Source organism: Paramisgurnus dabryanus, chromosome 19 (genome assembly GCF_030506205.2).
Source record: "Paramisgurnus dabryanus chromosome 19, PD_genome_1.1, whole genome shotgun sequence".
NCBI classification, from domain to species: Eukaryota; Metazoa; Chordata; class Actinopteri; order Cypriniformes; family Cobitidae; genus Paramisgurnus; species Paramisgurnus dabryanus.
In genome coordinates, this window is record NC_133355.1 from 2,120,480 (window position 1) to 2,143,533 (window position 23,054).

General features: G+C 37.7%; 1 protein-coding gene across 1 annotated transcript in view; it reads left to right on the forward strand.

Moving 5' to 3' along the window:
• The window catches only part of rapgef5a (Rap guanine nucleotide exchange factor (GEF) 5a), an 81,116-nt gene extending 58,431 nt beyond the window's left edge, over positions 1-22,685 (forward strand). Inside the window, exons 13-26 of the mRNA XM_065284634.2 lie at positions 679-823; positions 1,562-1,653; positions 12,313-12,343; positions 12,894-12,972; positions 13,249-13,398; positions 13,482-13,579; positions 14,719-14,841; positions 14,930-15,108; positions 17,179-17,269; positions 18,430-18,480; positions 18,783-18,870; positions 19,202-19,266; positions 19,357-19,411; positions 20,392-22,685. Of these exons, the coding sequence (XP_065140706.1) occupies positions 679-823; positions 1,562-1,653; positions 12,313-12,343; positions 12,894-12,972; positions 13,249-13,398; positions 13,482-13,579; positions 14,719-14,841; positions 14,930-15,108; positions 17,179-17,269; positions 18,430-18,480; positions 18,783-18,870; positions 19,202-19,266; positions 19,357-19,411; positions 20,392-20,510 (1,366 nt within the window). The 3' untranslated portion in view covers positions 20,511-22,685. The remainder of the gene's footprint in view (positions 1-678; positions 824-1,561; positions 1,654-12,312; positions 12,344-12,893; positions 12,973-13,248; positions 13,399-13,481; positions 13,580-14,718; positions 14,842-14,929; positions 15,109-17,178; positions 17,270-18,429; positions 18,481-18,782; positions 18,871-19,201; positions 19,267-19,356; positions 19,412-20,391) is intronic.
• The last annotated feature ends 369 nt before the right edge of the window (positions 22,686-23,054 follow it).

Below are 23,054 nucleotides of genomic sequence, written 5' to 3' on the forward strand. Positions count from 1 at the left end.
TTGATGTTAATTCATTGTTGTTGATTTACTGGTTTTGATTCATTGAGGTGGATTCATTAGTGTTGATTTATTGATGTCAATCATTGATGTTGATTCATTAGTTTTGATTCATTTAATCAATTTATTAGTATTGATTTATTGATGTTGATTCACTCATGATGTTGATAAACTGATGTTGATTCATTAGTATTGAACCAATGATGTTGATTCACTGGTTTTGATTCATTTAATCAATTTATTAGTATTGATTTATTGATGTTGATTCATTGAATCATTTTATTAGTATTGATTCATTGATGTTGATTTACTCATAATGTTGATTAACTTATGTCGATTCATTAGTTTTGATTCTTGTTGCTGATTCACTGGTTTTGATTCATTAGTGTTGAATTATTGATGTTAATTCATTGTTGTTTATATACTGGTTTTGATTCATTGAGGTGGATTCATTAGTATTGATTTATTGATGTCAATTCATTGATGTTGATTCATTAGTTTTGATTCATTTAATCAATTTATTAGTATTGATTCATTGATGTTGATTCACTCATGATGTTGATAAACTGATGTCGATTCATTAGTTTTGATTCATTGTTGTTGATTTACTGGTTTTGATTCATTGAGGTGGATTCACTGATGTTGATTCATTGTTGTTATTGGTCTTTAACCTGGTCTCACCTACTCTACAAAGCGTTGTCGTGGTAAGGAGGAAGGAAAGGAGGCTCTCTATAGGAAGAGGAAGGTATTGCACCTGGTGTCTCAGTGGAGTTCTCTCTATAAAGACTTCCTGAGAGAGGAGGAGAACGTCAAGCTCTTCATGAAGGTAATAACGTTTTGATAACCTGATATATGAAGAGCTGTCTTAATGGAAACTGTACATACAGTAGTGTGGAAGATTATTCAGACATGCCTCATTTTTTTCTCTTATGTAGATGTTTTAAAGTCTCTCCCTAAAGAACAGATACACACACAAACACAAACACACTACACATTCTTGTCTTGTCCTTACCTGCCTTTCTCCCTCACATCCACGCTCGCCCGTTGTTTCCATGACAACCGCAGCATCACTGCAGTGATGAGGCTGTTTTATGCTCACGGTATACATCATCACATGGACCGTTTCCCAGGTGATAGTTGCCTAGTAACAGTGGCTGATGAAAGCGGGTCGTGACGGATCAGACACGCTCTGAAGCGACATCTCGCGCTTTAGTGGCTAAATTACGCAGCGTTCAGATTCCATCAAACCTTACAGCGCCCTTGAGAATAATACTCACCGCGGCCGTTGAGTGTTTCTGTCAGACAGACTGTTGATGTTGTTTTACACACACAGACAGTAAATGCATGTTTTAACAAACCCCTTTTGTGTACAGACATTACCTGTTATTTAACAGCGTGCATGCAAGGTCATGTTTCTGTGATAAAACAAACACAAGTGACCTCCACTTGGGGTTTTTTGGCACCTGAGATGCTTCATAAATTAAAAGATAGAAATGATTAAAATATATATGATCTAAGATCTCAAGTTTGCATCTGAGTTCCCCATACGTCTTTATTCCCGCAGACGCTGTATCGATATGTGTTGGAAGATGTTTACGAGTTTCCCATGCTGGAAAAGGACCTGAAGGAATTCCAGAAACTTCTGCGGCGTAGACAGTGAGTGATAACATCTTTATTGTAACCTTCACAAAAAAACACATACATTTCACCTGTTTTTTATATGTAATCACCCCAACCCCAAAATGTGAAATTCACTTTTTTTATGAAGGACTACTTGCAAAACAGGCACACAAACACAGAGACAGAAAGCCTTGAGGATGGATCATGCATGTGAATATGGGATGAATTTCACCCAAATGTATTGAGGTCACGGATCCAAAAATAATATGCGTGAAAAAGTAATAATAAGTGCAAATCAGAACTTTAAACGCATTTAAAATAATATTGCACAAAACTGGAAAACGAATGCAAATTTATCCAAATCGCATAGAAAATGATGTTTATACAAATTTTTTTCTTCTCTCCAACTTCTTTCTACTCATATTTAATTTTTTTGTATGCTTGTGCTGTTTTTCCCTTGCTTTTATTTCCGCATTCTATGCTTGCTTTTCCAAAAGTTGCAGTTAGAGTTTCATGCAAATCAGGGCGGACTTTAGTGTCCCCATTGGTCAACTAGTTTTAGATTGACAGCTCCTCCTTTAGCCAATCAGTCGAAGAGGGAATTGACTCATTTTACTGTAATTTTTTATATGTTTAAAGTTATGATTCATGCTTATTATTTTTTCATTCACAATTATTATTTTTTGGTCCATGACCTCAATACATTTGGAGTGAAATTTATCCCTTTGGCACGGAAACGTTTCCGTTCATCCGGGGAGACTTCTGGATTCTTTGTGTCCTGCAGGGCTTTGGCAAACAAGTGATTTTCATAATTCAACTGAATGAGATGACATGCCTGAGGTGTAATTATGATTGCTGTGAGGGGCGGGAAAACATCCATTCTGAAAGATATGATTGGCTAGTGAAGTGGTATATGGTCAGACAGCCAGGGGCTGATGGGTAATTGGGTGCATCCATATGTGAAACGAGGAAAATGATCGGAAGTGCCGTCGTGCTGATGTTGGTGATGAGCTTTATTACTTCGTAATGATTCAGTGGCGAGAAAACTGAACTTTTGCCAGACTCTCCTGCTTTTAAAGTTCAATTGGCTCCTCTAAAGTTTTAGATATAAAACACTAGCTGCATTTCCATTAAAGATTTTAACAAAACTTTAGCGTTATTTTCAATTCAATTCAATTTTATTTATATAGCGCTTTTCACAATTGTTAATTGTTGCAAAGCAGCTTTACATGAGTAGATGTAGAGGAGAACATAGAAAATCAATACATAGTATAAGAAGTAGAATATAGCGGCTAAGGATAAAAAAACCGTGTAAGCGAGCATATTAATAATGTAACGTATACAGTAAAGTGCTAAGTTAAGCCAAAGTTGGCTGACTCTCCCTGGGACTAAAAAACCCCCTAGGAGAAAACCCAATGGGAAAAAATCCTAGAAGGACAAAAAACCCTAGGGAGAGATTAATATTTATATTTATAATATATAGACACGGTAGGGATAGGAAGCGTGTAAGCGGATTAAACTGGTTCAGCCGGTGGCCGTTGGTCGCGCATCGGTTGGGCATCACGTTGAAGGACAGCCAGTTGATTAGTGGTGCGATGACCTTCACAGCAACAGGAACTGGGTCTGTTTGTCTCATTGTCCTCAGAGTCGAGGACGAGACAGGGAGACAAAAACAGAATTCTATTAGCGTAGGGGCCGTTCGCATGTAATGCAAGTGTCATACATTATAGTGGTTTAATTCAGCTCGGTTCCAGACAGGCTAACTATTGCGGCAAGAGTAAATTACCCGTATGAGGTATGTGAGTGCTTTGTTCTAGACAAAATAACTACTGCGGGAAAAGTACATTTACTGGACATTCTATGTGATTGCTTTGTTAAAGAAGAATGTCTTAAGTTTAGATTTAAATTGATCGACTGTGTCTGATACTCGAACATTATTTGGTAAATCATTCCAGAGCTTAGGGGCTAAGTAGGAAAAGGATCTACCACCTTTAGACACTTTTGATATTCTAGGGATAATTAAGTAACCCAAATTTTGTGATCGCAGTTTACGTGGTGGATTGTATTCTGATAGTAGTTCTTTTATATACGAGGGCGCTAGGCCATTTAAGGCTTTGTAGGTGATTAGTAATATTTTAAATTGTATGCGATATTTAACTGGTAGCCAGTGTAAAGATGCCAGAATTGGACTAATGTGGTCATACTTTTTAGATCGAGTAAGCACTCTTGCGGCGGCGTTTTGAACCAGCTGTAGCTTGTTTACCTGATTTGCATGGCATCCCCCGAGTAACGAGTTACAATAGTCTAATCTAGAGGTCATAAAAGCATGGATAAGCTTTTCTGCATCTGATGCAGACAGCATATGGCGTATTTTTGAGATATTTCTGAGATGGAAAAATGCTGTGCGGCAGACGTTGGAGATATGACTATCGAAAGATAGATTGCTGTCGAACATTACATCTAAATTCTTAACCGTGGAAGATGGCACCACCGTGCAGCCATCTATGGGCAACTTGTAATCTGACATATTATGTTTGGAGCGATTTGGTTCAATAATAAGTATCTCTGTCTTATTGGAGTTTAGCATAAGAAAGTTATGTGCCATCCAGTCCCTAATATCACTAATGCAGTCTGTTAGCTTAGCAAACTGGTGGGTTTCGCTAGGATGTGACGAGATGTAAAGCTGGGTATCATCTAGGGCTGGACCAGAAAATTCGAATATTCGAATATTCGTTCCGTGGGTTGACATTCGATTTTCAGTTTTGAGATTCGAATATATATGTATAAATATTTTTCAGCGTTAATGCAGAGCTTTTGCCAAGCAGGAAGTGCGCTTCACGCTCCCGCTCTGTAGGTGGCGCAGAGAGACCAACATCCATAGTCAACAGCCACCAAACGCCACCAGTGGAAGAGATCGCCTCGAACGGAAAGCGCACTTCCTGCTTTGGCATTCACGCTAATAGTGTTGTAAATAACGTTCAGTTTCTTGCAAAAACTGATTGATTTGCTTCACAAGACGTCAATATGTCACACAGAGTTATGGGGGATTACTGGATATATTGGATATATATGCTTTAGCTCTTAAAGGGTGCGGATCGGTTGACTTGACTTGCATGACGGAGCACTGGGGTTTCTGCAAAATATCTTCTTTATTGTTCTGCTGATGAAAAAACATATTGATGGTGTAAGTGTTATAATAAATAAACTTGATTTTGAAAGTATGCTACCGTTTTATTACAGTTTGTTGAACTTCGTTCATTTATTTTCGTTGTTTTATTTAAATAGCCTACCCTTCGTTGTCAGTAATTACTGTGCTGCTAATTTCTGATACGGGAATGTTTATTTGTTAGAAAAATGTTAGGCTACCTTATTAAAAGTATTGCTCTTGTGTTTTGTTTCACTAATGCTGTTCTCGCAGGACGCGTGACAGGCACGCCGCTTCCAGCTTGCGCTGTTCTGTAGTATTTTTAAAGTTTATTTCTTAAAGTTTATTCTAAACGTGTCACATGTCCGTATTGCATGAAAAAAAGGCACTACACTCCCTTGAGTCCGCAGCAACACATCCGCCACATAATAAAACTGTAGATAAACAGACACACACACACACACACACAGAGATTCCTGCCTTTATTAAAGAGAAAAATATGTTCAGCCCCTCCTTCCGAAGCTTCGAATATTCGATTTTATTTCTACTAGAGCTTCGAAGCTCAAAAAATGGTATTCGGAACAGCCCTAGTATCATCCGCATAGCAGTGAAAACTTATGTTATGTTTCCTGATAATGTCTCCTAGAGGTAACATATATAACGAGAATAGGATAGGGCCTAGAACTGATCCCTGAGGTACGCCGTATTTAACGGGGGAGTGATGTGACTCTTCCTCATTTACATAAACATAGTGATATCGATTGGTTAGATACGATCTAAACCAGGCTAACGCCTGACCACTGATGCCAACGTAGTTTTCTAGTCTATTGAGTAGGATTCTGTGATCTATTGTGTCAAAGGCTGCACTAAGGTCTAGTAATATAAGGATTGAGATTTCACCACGATCGGATGTTAATAGGAGGTCATTTGTAACTCTAAGCAGCGCTGTCTCTGTGCTATGGTGGGGCCTGAATCCTGATTGGAACTTTTCATATGTATTATTATTCGCTATGAATGTGCGTAGCTGGCTTGCCACTATTTTTTCTAATATTTTAGAAAGAAAAGGTAGATTTGAGATTGGTCTAAAGTAGGGCTGGGCGATATGACTCAAAAAATTATCGAGAAAATGTTTTCCATATCAGTCGATATCGATAATTATCATGATCAATAACAAATCTTTACTCCTGTCAAATTTAAAGGCAGATTTTTGCTCCTGAATGAAAATTGTAAAAACCAGACAGTTAATAATGGTTTTAAACTACTTTTTATTCAGAACATGACAAATACAAAAACTAAAATCTTGTTTTAATGCATCTGTATTAAATGTAAATCTATTTGTTATGAAATCAACACTTTCTGACACAAAAGCAGCAGACTACTGTCCCTTTAAGACCCAAGACAGACTGCTTTAAGTTTCAATATACTGAGTAACAGCTGTTTATGTTCACTTAAACAAGAAAGAAAACTTAGTTCAGTGATCACGCGTGTGTTATACATATACGAGCTATACACGCTGATAAATGGATGTCAAGGGTGTCACTTTGCTGTGGGAGCGCACATACCCAAACACTATATTCACTGCAGTGGTGGATCTGCTGCTTTTCCTCAGTTTCCTGAATTTGTGAATGTCCTGTAAATATACTTTTAAAGCTGGGCGGACGTGTGCGTGCGCAAGGCGGACGCTGAATGAAAGTAAAGTATACTGCACGCACCTGTGTCTGCTGTGTTTGACGAACCCTGTTTGCGCGTCCAACATTACACACAAGAAAATGTTTCCGCGCATTTGGATTCCGTGATTCCGTCCGCGTTATCCGCATCGCGAAAATCATAGGTCTCTACTAATAAATAAATAACTTGCCTCATCTTCCACTCCTTCAAGTCTGACTGTCACTGTGATTGTAAACCAAGAGCGCGTGCCGCATCCGGAAGTGCTCGCGCAACATTACGCACAGTGCTTAAACATAATCGATCACTTATCGAACTGTCCTTATCGTTTTATCGAAAAAGTTTATATCGGTAAAATTATCGTTATCGAATTATCGCCCAGCCCTAGTCTAAAGTTATTAAGATCTCCCTGGTCAAGGTTTGGTTTTTTAATGAGAGGTCTAATAACTGCTAGTTTGAAAGCTGTTGGAACGTATCCTAATTCTAGCGATGAGTTAAAGATATTTAGTACCGTGTCGGACACTACATGAAATACCTCTTTTAGTAATTTTGTGGGAATGGGGTCTAATATACAGGACGATGATTTAGATGACGTTACTAATGTAGAGAGCTCTTTTATTGTAGTAGGTTTAAATGACTCAAGATGTTCGTATGATAATCTAGTGGTCAATGTACTATTGGGTAGAGTGGTGGCTGCTTGCGTAGTTTCTATGTTTTCCCTAATAGAAATAATTTTGTTAGTAAAGAAGTTCATGAAGTCGTTACTATTGTGTTGGAATTTACTATTGGTTTCTGTTTGTTCTTTGTTTCTAGTCAGTTTCGCAACTGTGCTAAAGAGGAAACGAGGGTTGTTATGATTTTCTTTAATAAGCGTACTGAGATAGGTAGATCTGGCGGTTTTAATAGCCTGTCTGTAGTGTTGAACACTCTCTTTCCATGCTGAACGCCATACCTCTAACTTTGTGTTTCGGTAGTTTCTTTCCATTTTTCTAGCTACTTTTTTAAGGGCTGCAGTATGATGGTCATACCATGGAGCTGGCGTTTTTCCTTTGATTCTCTTTTTTCGTATGGGAGCAACGGCATCCATCGTGCTAGAGCAAACGTTGTTCAGGTTTTCTATTATAATATCCAGATCTTCACGGTTATCTGCTACATGTTTCATTTGAGACAGGTCTGGAAGAGTGCTAATAAAGCTATCTTTAGTGGTGGAAATTATTGTTCTGGCTAATCTGTAGCATGTTGTAGACTGAACGGTCCTATCTAGAAGTATTGTGTATGACACAAGGCAATGGTCTGAAACGGCATCGCTCTGGGGTGATATTTCGATGTCATTAATATTGAGTCCGAGTGACAGAATTAAGTCTAATGTGTGCTTACGAGTATGCGTGGGTCCAGACACGTTTTGTTTAATACCGAGAGAATTTAGAACATCCATAAACGCACGTCCTAATGCATCTTTTGAGTTATCCACATGGATGTTAAAATCACCAACGATAAGAGCTTTGTCTACAGTGACTGTAAGCTCAGATAGGAAGTCTGCTATTTCTTTAAGAAAATCTGTGTGGTGGCCCGGAGGCCTATATATGGTAGCTAAAATGAACGAAAGCTGTTTGTTGTTACGATCAGTTATTTCCATGTTTAACAGTATATTTTCAAACAAATTAAATTTTAGTTCTGATTTATGGTTTACTTTGAACATTTTGTTGTATATTGTAGCTACACCACCCCCTCTTCCTTTTAGGCGAGGAACGTGTTTATAATAATAGTCTTGTGGGGTGGATTCGTTTAAACTGATGTAATGGTCTGCTTTAAGCCAGGTCTCTGTTAAACAGAGTGCATCTAAGTTTTGGTCAGTAATTATTTCATTGATAATAGGTTCTTTATTGGTAAGCGATCTAATGTTAAGAAGGCCGAATTTTAACATTTGAGTTTCATCTTTTAATGTATTGTGTTCTAATTTTATGTTAATAAGATTTGTACGAGACGAGGTAGACGGTGCTCTGTATTTATTTGTTCGAGGAACAGACACAGTCGAGATGTGTTGGTACTCTGGTAAAAAAGGCTCTATGTGCTGGGATATATGTGATCTTGACATGTCAAGGCAGCTAACAGACTGATGGGTAAGCCGATCTGTCTGTTTCCTGACCTGGGCCCTGGATAGTCAGACTATATCAAAAGTAAGACTATTGGTCAGATTTCTAGAGAGTATAGCACTACCTTCCGGAGACGGATGGAGGCCATCTCTCTTTAGCAGGTCAGGTCTTCCCCGGAAATGCTTCCAATTGTCTATAAACCCTACGTTATGCTGAGGGCACCACTTTGACATCCAGCCATGAAGAGACACTAATCTACTGTAAGTTTCATCCCCCCGGTAGGCGGGGAGGGGACCAGAGCAAATTACATTGTCTGACATTGTTTTTGCAATTTCACACACCTCTTTAATAGTATCTTTGGTGATCTCCGACTGGCGGAGTCTGGTGTCATTCGTGCCGGCGTGAATAACAATCTTAGAAAACTTACGTTTAGCATTAGCCAGCACTTTTAATTTGGATCTAATGTCAGACGCTCTGGCTCCCGGTATACAATCGACTATGGTGGCTGGTGCCTCAATGTCAACGTTCCTGAGTATAGAATCTCCAATAACCAGGGCACTTTTAACAGACATCTCAGCCGGTGTATTGCTGAGTGGAGAAAATCTGTTTGATATTAAAACAGGAGCGTGATTTGGGTGCCGAATGTGACTATGCCGCCTGACAGTCACCCAGTTAGTCAGCCGCCTTGACTCTGAAGTCGGAACCGAGCCATGTGTATTACGCTTAACACTAGGCGCACCCGAAACAGTGTTTGTAACAATAACATTAGCGGTCTTACTGTCCTCAACTAGCGTTCGGATGCGCGCTTCTAGTTCAGCAACCTTCTCCGTCAGCCTTACTACTTCAATACACTTAGCACATGTAAACCCCTCTATGCTGACGGAAGAAGCTAAACTGTACATGTGGCAAGTAGTGCAGGTTACAATGACAAGCGGAGTCTTACCGTTGTCATGCTGGGCGATGGCGTCTCCGTTCGCCTGAACGCGGTCCGTGAAGCTGCATCGAGACGGTTGCTGGCTCGCAGTACGCCTCGGCCGCCTACGAGTGTCTGTGGTCAGGGTGATGTGAGGCATGCTGACTCTGCGAAGGCCGGGCAGCACCTCCTTCACAGCTTCCCGATCTGGTGTGGACAGATCAGAAAAGCATACCTCGGATGAATCCGCCATTAGATCGCCAAAGAAGGCAGGTTTAAGTAAACAGACGGTAAGAAATGCTAGAGGGCTATATGCTAAAACTGGGTGTTACAAGTGATAAAATCGTTTCGCTTAGTAATACAATTCAGTAATTGTCAAGGTAAAGTATTCCTAAGATAAACTAATAAGTTATATTATATAGATAGGAATAAGATAGTGAAAAAATAGGATTTAGCTGATAAGCTCAACGGAGCTTCGGGCTTGCGACTCCTCTCTTCGTCTTTCTCTCAGCGTCTCTGACGGAGACATTTTCTAAATGTCGACAAAAACTATTGCGAATTAAAGGTGTTTCCATTTAGTCATGCAACTAAAACTTAATTTTGTTGTCTCACGATAAGCCATTTCAAAAACCATTGCGCGGGGGTTTGTTCGACTTCATACAATCCTATGTTGACCTTCATGCGGATGACATCAAAATACAACAAGAGAGACCTGAAAGCATACAATACAGTCAATCTCCTGAATCGCTCTCACAGTTATTTTTATGTTATGCACTTGTCGTTTCTTGTAATGCCAGATGAAGTCGATAAAACATACCATAATTTAAAGAATGATCATGTGACCTTTATGCACGTCACGTGTCTGTAAATGCGAAGAAACTGTTTCCACTCTTATTTTTTTGCAGCTTGTGATATTTTTTTTCAAATTGCCTGAAAAAACCATCTCACCCGAGTGTAAAAACTTTATGCAAAATTGATTTGGTGCATTATCAATTTGCTATTTTAGTTTGGCTTTTTTACCGGAAGCCAACCAGATTTCTGGCCTGATTTCTTATGCACAGCAACTTTGTGTGGGTTAAAGGTGCAGTGTGTAATTTTTAGTAGGATCTCTTGACAGAAATGCTAAATAATATACAAAACTATATTATCAGGGGTGTATAAAGACCTTTCATAATGAACCGTTATGTGTTTATTACAGGGACGTGCACAGACATTTTGAGGGGCAGGGGCTCAAGTGAAATAAAGGGCACCTTTCTTAATTATGTATTTTTTCTTTTTTCTTAAACAAAGGGTATATATATATTAACACAATTCTGACTTCTTTTTTTAAAAAATTATTAAAAAAGTTAATTAATTTTATCTTCCTCAAACTCACGCAATTGTTTCATTTTCAAAAGATGTCTACAAAATAATCAGTTCACACAGACACCATGGTCTCCTTAGTATTCTAGGTTTATAGAGCAGCAAAGGAAGCCATTACACAATGTGCATGTTTTGAAAACATTAAATTACACATTAATTACAAATTTGTTAAAAATTTGGTTACACATGTCAGAAACAACAAATATAGATTAGGCCTATTTTATTTGTATTTTATATTTTACTTTTTTGTGATGTCAGTGAAAATTCTGAACAAGTAAAATAACCATCAGATTTCTTCCCAATCTACTCCAGCACTCCAGTATAACACATTATACTTATTTAACAGACATTACAAAAAACGCAAACAAAAAAGCTTACTACTGCAGTTAGCAATTATTTTATTGTTTGTGCTTTCTTATTTTATGAGCAGTCTGTTTAAACTACATACAGTATACTGTTACAAGTTTGCAACTCTTCAGGTTAATATGGGATTGTCGTGGAAAACAATGTCCCTGAATCAATATGTGTAACAACTTGTCCCATATTTTGTGCATGAAACTGTTAATATAAGAATGCTTTCTTCCTCACACACTTACCGGTAGCTGCCTGCATAATCATGCACATGATCGCGTCTCATTCAGGCTGAGCTTTGCGCATGAAGCCCGAATGATGCAGCACGAGTGTAGACAAACCAATCATAAAGCAAAGTAAGTTAGAAAGGCGGGACTAAGGAAAGGTAAAGCCAATCATATTAGCGATGTGAATTTTGGAGGCGGGACTCATCTGTTAACCGTTTGTGTGCCACAAATAGCGCTGTTTTTCTTTATATAAGAGTTTAAATCTCATTTAAATGATTCCTGAATAAATTCATGTTAAATTAAATAAGCAACAAGTAAAAAACACAAGAAACAGACAGACATCAGTTGTTATATGAATAAACATCATATAATTATTATTTTTTTTAAAGCACCCAAGAAAAAAAGGGCACTTTCTCTCCAGGAATAAAAAGGGCAGGTGCTCAAGCCCCCTTTGATGTCTATGTGTGCACGTGCCTGGTTTATTACCTTAGAACGAGACCTTTTTATCTTCATACACCGAGGGTCCCCTTACATGAAAGTCGCCATTTTGTGCCGCCATTTTTCTACAGAAGCCCTTAACTGACAAATTTTTTTACGAAGTTGTCTCCGACGATGACATGTTTGTCCGGTGGTGCTACCGTAGCTTCTCTATGTGTTTTTAAAAGCGAGGGGTGAGCAGTAGACTAAGCAACCTCACCACTAGACTAAAATTTACACACTGCACCTTTAAACTAAAGGATGAAATGATGAGGCAAACAAACATTTGAGTTGATGTTTTCTGTTGACAATGAATGATTAAATGAGCACAAAAATCTCACGATCGAGACTGACAGAGGTGTTGAATAATCCTGTGATGTCTGTCTGACACTTCACTTCTGTCCCAGCGTCTGTGAATGTCATCATATTGTGTTTCTAACTTCAGTCTCTCTTTCTCCTCAGTACAATGGATGACTATTCACCACAGAAGAAGGTGAGAAATTAAATAAAATCTCATCATATTTTTTCTCAATGTTTCTCATGTTCGTATCACTGGTCATCAAATGTAATGGGTATTCAGTGGCAAATCCAGCTATTTATAAAGGAGGTACAATATAATACTAAAATGTGACCCTGTCTATTAAATCTAGACTAAAGTCTCATAATCCAGGGGTTTTCAAACTTTTTTGTCAGCCGAACCTCCTGTACCTAAATGGTTTACTTAAAATACCCACTGAGATTTAAAGTAAATATTTAAATGATGTATTAGGACATTTGCATATTTAACTTTATTGATTTATTTTTCATCCATTTTAAAGTTTTTATCAGTATTTACATAGTTATTGTTATTATAAGTTATATACTTATATTATATTTTCAGTGTAATGTTCACATGACATGCAGGTTAAACAAATAAAATATATCTTTTTTTAGTAAGTGTTTTTATATATATATATATATATTAAAATCATTTATGCGTTTATTTAGTAAATGATTAATCACAACAACAAGTTTTCTTTAATATTGACTGTATTTCCTCACAGAACAAAACTCTTTACCATCAGCTGAGTCTAAAGGAGAGCAGTGTTCAGCTCCGAACTCCTCCTGTCGAGAGTAAAGACGGTAAAACTCCAGTCCACCTCTTCACATGCATTTAAAGTGTATACACTGCAAAAAAAATATACTTTCTTTCTTAGTATTTTTGTTTTGTTTTCAGTAAAAATATCTAAAAATTCTTAAATCAAGATGCTTTATCTTGGTGAGCAAAACGACCCAAGAAAATAAGTCGATCCCTAAGAAATAAGATCCCTTTATAATAAAGAAAATTCCAATGTTGATGTTGGGGTGAAATATGACCTAGAGATATTAATACATTTGTTAAATATCTCTGTCTTTCAGTGATGTGTCGTGTGTATGTGAGTTCAGACTCATATCTCAGTATGAGAGTTAAACCTGCATTGATAGCTCAAGAACTTCTGCACATCGTCGCTCAGCGCATGGATAAATGTGAAGATGACCTGATACTGGTGGCCCAGACGTACAGCGGAGGTTAGTGCTCACACACACACACACACACACACACACACACAGATTGTGTACAGATGACCTGAAATGTTGTTTCTCTCCTGTAGAGAAGCGAGTCCTTCAGGCTCATGACAGTATTTATTCAGACTCTCTGGGGACTCAAGGTCGACTGACCGCCTGCCGCAGGGATCTCACTGAGATTCTGGTATGATCAGTTTTCTATAAACCTGCCCAGTGTGATCTGATCTAAGAGAATTGTTTTATTCAGGTATCAGTGTGGTGTCTTATCAATCACAGCACAAGAAACACTAATGCATGACCACCTGCTCATGAAACATACAATCACTCTTCCAAAACCCTTAAAAAACTAAAACCCTTAACTGGCGCAAAATATATATTTTATGCATAAAATTAAAAAAATTCATGCCAGAAATGCTAAAAAATTTAAGGCATAAGTCTGAACTAGATGTGATCCAAATTTCAAGGTAAAATCACAAAAAAATTGGTTTGTCTTACACTTTTAGTGGTTTTACCAACAACGGCCACTAGGTGTCATTGGTTTGCTGCATACTTTTGTCACAAATGAATAAATTACTGTCACTGCATTATTATTACTGCTAAAAGGTTTTAAAATATGAAAACTACATACTTGGAGCTTTTGACAGGATATAGTGTTATGAATAAATAACAATTAATATGAATTCCTATGGGGGTTCATGAAATAAAAAAAACTGTCATTAAATTATTTCCATCATCAGATGACCTTAAAATATGAAAACTGCAATCTGAGAGCTTTTCAATGATATAGGCTATAGTTTGACATGTTTTTAGGTTTAGAGTAGGGTTTTAGTGTTATAAATATGTAAAAACAAATTTGGTCCACCTCTGGCTCGGTGACATTTAAGAAACTGACTTTCTCTGAATCATAATTTTGTCTAAAAATGGTGATGAAATATTAAAACTACTCTTAGAGCTTTCAAACTATATATCGTTTGTCATGATTGGATAAGAATTCACATGTAAAACAATGAAGTAAACGTAGGCGTCCCACTGGCGGGACAGTGACATTTAGGATTTAAATGTTTTGAGGGACACTCTTTTCACAAATGAATCAATTACTCTCCCTACATAATTTATTTTATAAAACACTGTAGACTCTTAGACCTTTGCAATGATATGTAGGTTGTCATGATAGATTAAAATGTACATGCAAAATATTGAAGTAAATTCAGGTGTCCCACTCATGGGATAGCACGTAGTGTATATACTGTACATGCATGAGACTGAATGTGTCTGACATCATCACTGATGTAATAAAGTGCACGCTACTTTTCTTTCTCTCAGCCTCCTTTGACTGAATGTTCAGATTTGGGTCAGAAGCCCAACAGACTGTTGGGTATCAACACATGGGACGTGGCTGTAGCTCTCACCAACTTTGACTGGAATCTCTTTAACTCCATCCACGAGGTAAAGCTCCTTACATACACAGCACAAGTGATATTCCTGGTGTTATCATCTGTGACATCACTTCCTGTCGGTCTCTATCTCTCCGCAGCAAGAGTTGATCTTCTACACGTTCAGTCGTCAGGCGAGCAGCGGACACACGGTGGCGCTGGAGTTTCTTCTGCAGCGCTGTAATGAAGTTCAGCAGTGGGTGATGTCTGAAGTTTTGCTCTGTCCATCACTGGGAAAAAGAGTTCAACTGCTGAAGAAGTTCATCAAGATCGCTGCTCAGTGAGTCGCAACATCACCTCATGAAACGATATATTTACAATTATGCATTTAGCATGTAAAGGGATTTATAAATGAGAGAGTTTGAATCATATTTGTAGCCATAAAGATCTCCGTATTTAAGGGGTGTGGCCTCTTGAGTGACAGGTGCTGTTACTACCGTCATGCTAGGTGGGCGTGGATTCACTAGGCACCTCAGCTTCACCCACTTTTCACCTCTTTGCCCATTTTTGGGTATCTAGGAGTGATGCACGGGGACGTGCTGCCAAGATGGCACACACGACACACACTTTACAACATTGTTTCTGACTTTTATTAACACAGGCGCATTCCAGTACTGATCCCGGGAGTGTTACTAGGTCTTCATTTCCGGATCGATCCTGGGATCAATTCTAATGCTGCGTTCACACCAGCCGCATCTGGAGATCTTGCGGCGCGAATGAGGCGTTTAGCAGGGCGCGGTAAACGCGATTCGCCTCGGCGCAAATTAACCTCTCGACGCGCACTAGCTCGCGGACGGAAGGACGTCAGTTTTTTTTAATGCTGCTAACAATATATAAATAGCCTACTGTGTACAAACAACAATAATAATAACACTACTATACATCGTTTAAAAGGTCTAAGGGTTTAGCATCAGTGTATGGTGTCCGTTTTGAGATTAAATTGCTCTAGTATCATAAATATAGTATTTTATTACAGAAGTCCAGATAACAACATGCATAATATAAACTGACTCCTTACCTTTGTGCTGGTATAAGGAACGCGAATCGAATCCAGTCTGTTTCAGATGTGTGAATAACCCATAAAAACTCTCCAACAAAGTACATCCAATGACCATTTTTGTCCACAAATGCGTATAATCCGTGAAATATGGATATATTTTCCATTGTTTACATCAGATTTCAGATGCACGTCTTGTAATAGATTATAATATACAATCTGAGGACTATTTACATCGTAACACTTGTATATGAGAGCACACTCGCATTCAAAACCAGCGCTCAAACTTGATTGTACAAGTAGGCGGGAGTATAATACATAATATCCAAACAGCGCTGTCAAATATCGTGACGTCATCTGACTCGCGCGTTCCTCCAATGACTTCATGGAAAATATTGATAGACAGAACGTGTAGCCAATTAGAACACGAATTCAACGATCTTTGTGTGAAGCTTTATTTCCTGGTGTGGATACGGCATTTTATACGCTTATATAAGGATAAACAATAAAAAGAACGAACGTGTATGCATGTAAACAAAAGACTTTTATTTTGTGGCTGACTGGCACTTAGAAAAGGCACTAGTCTTACAAAAACTCTTGCAAGAACCTCATTTTTGGGTCTATTGACTTCAAACGTGAAATATAACTTCTTTAGACTTGTGGCTTTGGCCTCATTGCATTTATAGGTTTCACACATATATTTATCATTAAGATTTTTAGTGTTAAAAAAGATGTTATGCAAAAAATTTTTTATTACAATGTACTTCAGCCTCTCTAACTTTTTACATTTTTATCTTAAAATAATTTTGAAACATGGAAAACGAAGCTCAAAGTGTCTTCTATCTAATGATACCACAGTTATGCTTATACTATAAATGGTTTAGTAAAAACAGCCCTTTTAGTGAAAGTAGGTATTTTCATGGTTTCAGGCCAGAATGGGGGTGCTTTTCAAGAGGTTAAGCGTTGACGCAGGAAATGCGCGAGTTAAAATGTTTTTACTTTGGTGGAAAAAACGCAGCGCGTTAACCAATCAGGAGCTTGCTCTAGTAGTGACATGATTTCAGGAAGCGAGCGGAGTCGCAGAAGCCCCTTCCCATGACGCGAATTTCCGCGTGAATGTCTCGATGACTACAATTTTACCCGCGGCTTTCACGCGCGAGTAAACTTAAAATGTTAAAGCAGCAAACTAGACGTGGTAGACGCGAATTTGACGCCTCAAACGTGGCTGGTGTGAACCCACGCTAAGGCGTGTTTGTGTTCACACAGAAAGCAATTTTCTGGGATTGTGTGAAAGAGGTTTGGCTGCAAGACAAAGATTTCATTGTGTGTGTCTCTGTTTGTGTTGTCCTACAGTTGTAAAGCGCAGAGGAATCTGAACTCATCATTCGCTGTCATCATGGGTCTGAACACAGCAGCCGTCAGTCGTCTTAACCAGACGTGGGAGGTAAAAACAGTTTTCTATTTATTTAATCTGCTGATTCAGATAAAACTTCAGATTCAAATGAATTAGATTTGATTTATTACTTTAAAGTTTGTGAGATGGTGTGAGACAGATGATGTGCTTAAACTCTTTGTTTTGACTTTTTAGTATGTAAAACAGGATAGAAATAAACTTTAATCTAAAATATTCTTTCATGATAATCTTTCCTCAATTGCTACTGTATGTTGACATGCAACCAAATAATCTGTTTGTAATCATATTGGTGTCTCAATCAGATTAAAAAGCTTTTATGTAAACACCTTAATCGGATGCAGTTGATCAGATGCAAATTTGGATCGTATTGAAAGAGGTGGTGTAGTCCGATCTGTGATCCGATCATAAGGAGAAAAGTGTGCATGTAAACGCGTGAATCGTAGTATTTTCTCAATCAGATGCAAAAATATCTTGTGCACATGCACAGAAGAATTGTGCTTAAGTTCACATCTTATATTTACCTCTCATTTACGTATGACATGATTCTCGTCACAGAAACATGCAATAGAGGCAATGGCAGCATGCATTATTAAGTGAATGGGGTCCCGCGCTGTACATTCTGCAGCGTTCATGTCTTTCATAACATTACATAAAGAAATAAAATAGTGTTGTGCCTTTCAAAAAGTTTGTTTTCTTTGCCTATATTTGAACAACTTTTTCCAACTCAATTTTGACTTTGTACATTTATCCAGAAATAAAGCTTCAACAAAAGATGCTGTGCACTGCGTTGCCAAGTCCTCTGCTTTTTTGCAGGCTTCAGATTTGGGCTACCTTTAAAACTGTTTCAGAGAGTTAATATTTTTCTGTGGGTTAAAGATGAAAGGATTTCATTGATTAATTATTGGTATTTGGGCTGTGATTATTAGTCACTGGGATGCTTTTTGGCTAGTTTTGAATGTCCATTGGGATGGTTTTGATACGAGAATCTGGCAACCCTGGGTATGCTCTTGCGTATACTTTTGGTTGGGATTATATATGTAAATAACATTTTAATCAAATTGCAATGTTTAGGATGCATGTAAATTGTATTGTTGTAGCCTGCAATCAGATTAAATTCAGTCGGATTGACACATTTTGTACATATAATCAAAGCCAGTATCTCTCTGTCTCTCTCTCTCTCTTATCTACAGAAAGTTCCTGGAAAGTTCAAGAAGCTTTTATCTGAGCTTGAGCTGTTGACGGTACGAAACCCATTTACTTTAATGTTATATCTTTACATTTCTGTTGCTATGAGTTTATTTTATGAAACCTTACCAGGTACATGGAAAAATCATTGCGTAATGGAAAATAAATTTGCCATAAAATAGCAGCACTATGACTTATTGAAGCTTATTGCTTTATTATCATAACATAAAGCACACTGAAAAAAATAGTTCACAGTAAAACCAAAAGTGTGTATATTAAGAATGCTGACTTTATTAAATATACATCTAAAGTGTAGTAAAGTAAAAACATTGGACTTTTTCTTCACCCTGTTCTTCAGGATCCATCCATGAATCACAAGGCCTACAGAGATGCCTTTAAGAAAATGAAGCCCCCTAAAATACCCTTCATGCCCCTGCTGCTTAAAGGTGAGACACCGCCCACTTCCTGTCCCATAATCCAAATATCTTAGGTGTGTTTGACTTCATGCGGCACCTCAAGAACCGACAGACGGAGAAGTTCTCTCGTGGTTCTTTGATGTCATCCACCCGTCTGTTCTTGTGGCGCTGTATAAAGTCGAGCGCACCCAATAATGATGCTACTACTAACTCAATTTATAAATATAATTACTTATTTTTACTAGCAATATATGTTTTTTAGATAGTTAAATTGTGGATAAATAATGTTTCTTACACTAAACTAAAAGGATTTCTAACAACATAAGTTTTTTGTTTATTATGTGATGATTTTGTTTTTCAGATATCACCTTCATTCATGAGGGAAACAAAACATTTCACGATAATCTTGTCAATTTTGAGAAACTGGTAAGTTTTTTTTTTGTAAATATTACAGTCTCATCTAGATGAAATGATGTCTGTGAGGAAATATTGAAGTGTGTTTGTGTTTCTCTGTAGCACATGATCGCAGACACGGTCAGACTCATTCGACACTGTCAGACCGATCAAACAGGTCAGTCTCTATCCTCCTATTTGACAAAACATGACACACTGTTGTCCAATCACACACAGGTATCACGCTACAGTTTGTACTGATATTAAAAACAGTATAAATTTAAATATACACTATAAAAATACTAAACTACATTTACGGCTAAGTTTACACGACAACATTGTAAGTTTTTATAAATATAACGTATACACATCAACGCTGTCAAAAAATCTGCGTATACGCCAATCCTAAAAACGACTAAATATGCTGTATTACATGTGCCAGGCCAGTAGATGGTGATGTTACTTTGTAAATATCAAGATAGTAAAAACCTCAAGCAACTATTTTTAGATGGACAATGAGGTAGATTTCTTAGTGACCCTGACTATAAAGTGGCAAAAATGTGTAGACTTTGTTGGAGAAGCGTTAATAAACTAAAATAACACAAATTATTTTTAGTAGAACAAACGCAATCCTATAGGATGCCATTGTTGTTTTAAGTGTAAAGTATGCAAGCACATGACATCACCATTTTTACAGATTTGTGTTTATGTCATTTACACGTAAACGTATTCTTCTTGTATTATTGCATCCCTATGATAAATCGCTTTATTGTTTCCTAATCTTTGTAAGTCACTTTGGATAAAATGTAAGCAATAACACCTTAATGTAAATGTAAGCAATAACACCATTGCATTCAAAAACGTGCACTTTGAAACCCATTTTCAAAAGTTTCCATTTTCACTGCACAAAAATGTTGTTGTTGCCGTTTTGGTTGAAACACTGTCGTGTAAACAGCCCAAATTCTCTAATAGATTGGTCTCTAAATGATGTTTTTTTTATAATATCGGTACATAATGTTGCATATGTATTAATGGGTTATTGGTGTACTGTAGTACTCATCCTAGTAAGCTCATTGCTTATGTAAAGTATTTTAGTAACAGTTCTCATTTAGTTCATTAAAGGTGATGAAGTGAACTCACATAGATTTTTCCCTGTAGGAAATGAAGTTTCCCAGTGTGAGAGTCCTGATGTGAGATCCAGTGTGCATTATCTTCACATCATTGACAATCAGCAGACGCTCTTTGAACTTTCTCACAGACTCGAGCCGAGAGTCTAACCTGATGGACATTAAACACAGGTTCAGCTGTTAACACATAAAACACTTTGACCGGACAGACACAGATTCAACGCTCTTAGCACTGACTGAATGTGATTTGTGTTGTATTTGTGCTCCACCAGAGGGCGACACTTTCACAGCCAAATACATAACAACACAATACTTTAGCTTGTTAAAGGACACAGGTTGTACCTTTTTTGATGTTAAATTGTTTATTATCTTAATGTTGGTTGATATAAGACTTTTCCTGTCCACATAATACAGGAAAGGTGTAAACTCTTACAGCATTGTTTTGTTGAAATGCAATCGTCAATGTTATTGATCTTGGCTTTTAACTTTTAGCAGAACTCTGTGCTGATGTTTATGTGTGAATTTAATATTTCAGACAGTCAGGGCTGGGCGATATAACAAATTTATTAAGTTATTTATTTACATTTTTAAGCCTTTTGGTAATGTATCTTGATATTTAAGTGAGTGATTTTTTTTTCAAAACAATCAAGATGTGTGTTTTTTCACTACATAAACACAAAAATGATATTTAAGCATTTTGCATTTATTTCACCAATGCAACAATGCAAAAAAGCAATGTTTTTTATATACTTTCACAAGAACATTAATATAATATTATATAATATAATGCCACACAGAGACATCTGTACAGATTTGTAAATCATGACACAAAGTCTAAGTACACACCAAACGCGAATTCAACGATTTGCATACAAACATACAAAGTCAATGCAAAGACGCAAATAGACGCAAACTCGCGAATGCGAATTGCAAGGCAAGATTGCCGTAAAAACACGCACTCTTTTTGTTCAAATATTCAACTCGAGGGAAAAATGTGCATAACACAAAGTTAAATCTCGCGAGTAATATAGAGTGAGTAACGCGATGCTTCACGTTTTGTGTGTATGCAGCACACCCAATGCAAATTCAACGATTACATACAACGTCAATGCAAAGATGTGAATAGACGCGAACTCATGCAGGGCGATGCAAAGCACGAATCGGGTGACGTGATTGCCGCAAAAACATGCGCTGTTCGCCTAAAATGCGTCTTTGCGCAAGTTAAAAAATATTCAATTTAAGCATCAAATTTGCTTTACACAATTTAAATCCCGCGAGTAATCTACAGCGAGGAACACGATGCTTCGCATTTAGTGTGTATGCAGCATAATGGGGCATTCACACCAAATGCGAATTCAACGATTTGCGCGACTAGTTTACATACGAAGGCAATGCAAAGACACAAACTTGCATGGGGCGATGCAAATGGCGTGAATCGGACAGCGCGATTGCTCAAACGATTGTCTTCGCGCAAGTGGAAAAATTAAATGAAAAATTAGCATGACACAAAGTTAAATTCCACGAGTAATCTAGAGCGAGTAATGCGTTGCTTCGCGTTTTGTGTGTACGCAGCACACCAAATGCAAATTTAACAAGTTACACAAGTAGATTACATACAAAGTCAATGCAAAGACATGAATAGACTCGAACTTGCGCAGGGTGATGTGAATGACGCAAAATGGGTGCTAGATTGCTGCAAAAACATGCACTGTTTGCCCCAAACACGTTATTGCACAAGTTAAAAATATTAAATTTAGGCGAAAAATTTGCATTACACAATTTAAATCCCGTGAGTAATCGACAGCGAGGAACACGGTGCTTCACGTTTTATGCTGCATACACACCACATGCGAATTCAACGATTTGTGAAAGTAGATTACATACAAGTCAATGCAAAGACATGAATAAACTCGAACTTCCGCAGGGTGATGCGAATTCGGTGCCGAGATTGCCGCAAAAACATGCGCTGTTCTCCTCAAATGCGTCTTTGCGCAAGTTTAAAAATTCAATTTTAGCAAAAAATTTGCATAACACAATTCAAATCCTGCAAGTAATCTACAGCGAGGAACACGATGCTTTACGTTTGTTGTGTATGCAGCATAATTGGGCATACACACCAAATGCGAATTCAACGTTTTGCGCTACTAGATTACATGCAAAGGCATTGCAAAGACGCGAACTTGCGTGGGGCGATGCGAAAGACGTGAATCGGGGCGGCGTGATTTCTGCAAAAACACTCACTATTTGCCTTAAACAAGTCTTCGCGCAAGTTGCAAATATTAAAGGAATAGTCTACTTATTTTCAATATTAAAATATGTTATTACCTTAACTAAGAACTGTTGAATCATCCCTCTATCATCTGTGTGTGTGCACGTAAGCGCTGGAGCGCGCTGCGACGCTACGATAGCATTTAGCTTAGCCCCATTCATTCAATGCTGCCATTTAGAGATAAAGTTAGAAGTAACCAAACACATCAACGTTTTTCCTATTTAAGACGAGTAGTTATACGAGCAAGTTTGGTGGTACAAAATAAAACGTAGCGCTTTTCTAAGCGGATTTAAAAGAGGAACTATATTTTATGGCGTAATAGCACTTTTGGGAGTACTTCGACTCGCCTGAAAAGTCCGCTCCCCTTCTCACTCTCATAATGGGAGAGGGAGGGTGTTACTGCGCCAAGTCGAAGTACTCCCAAA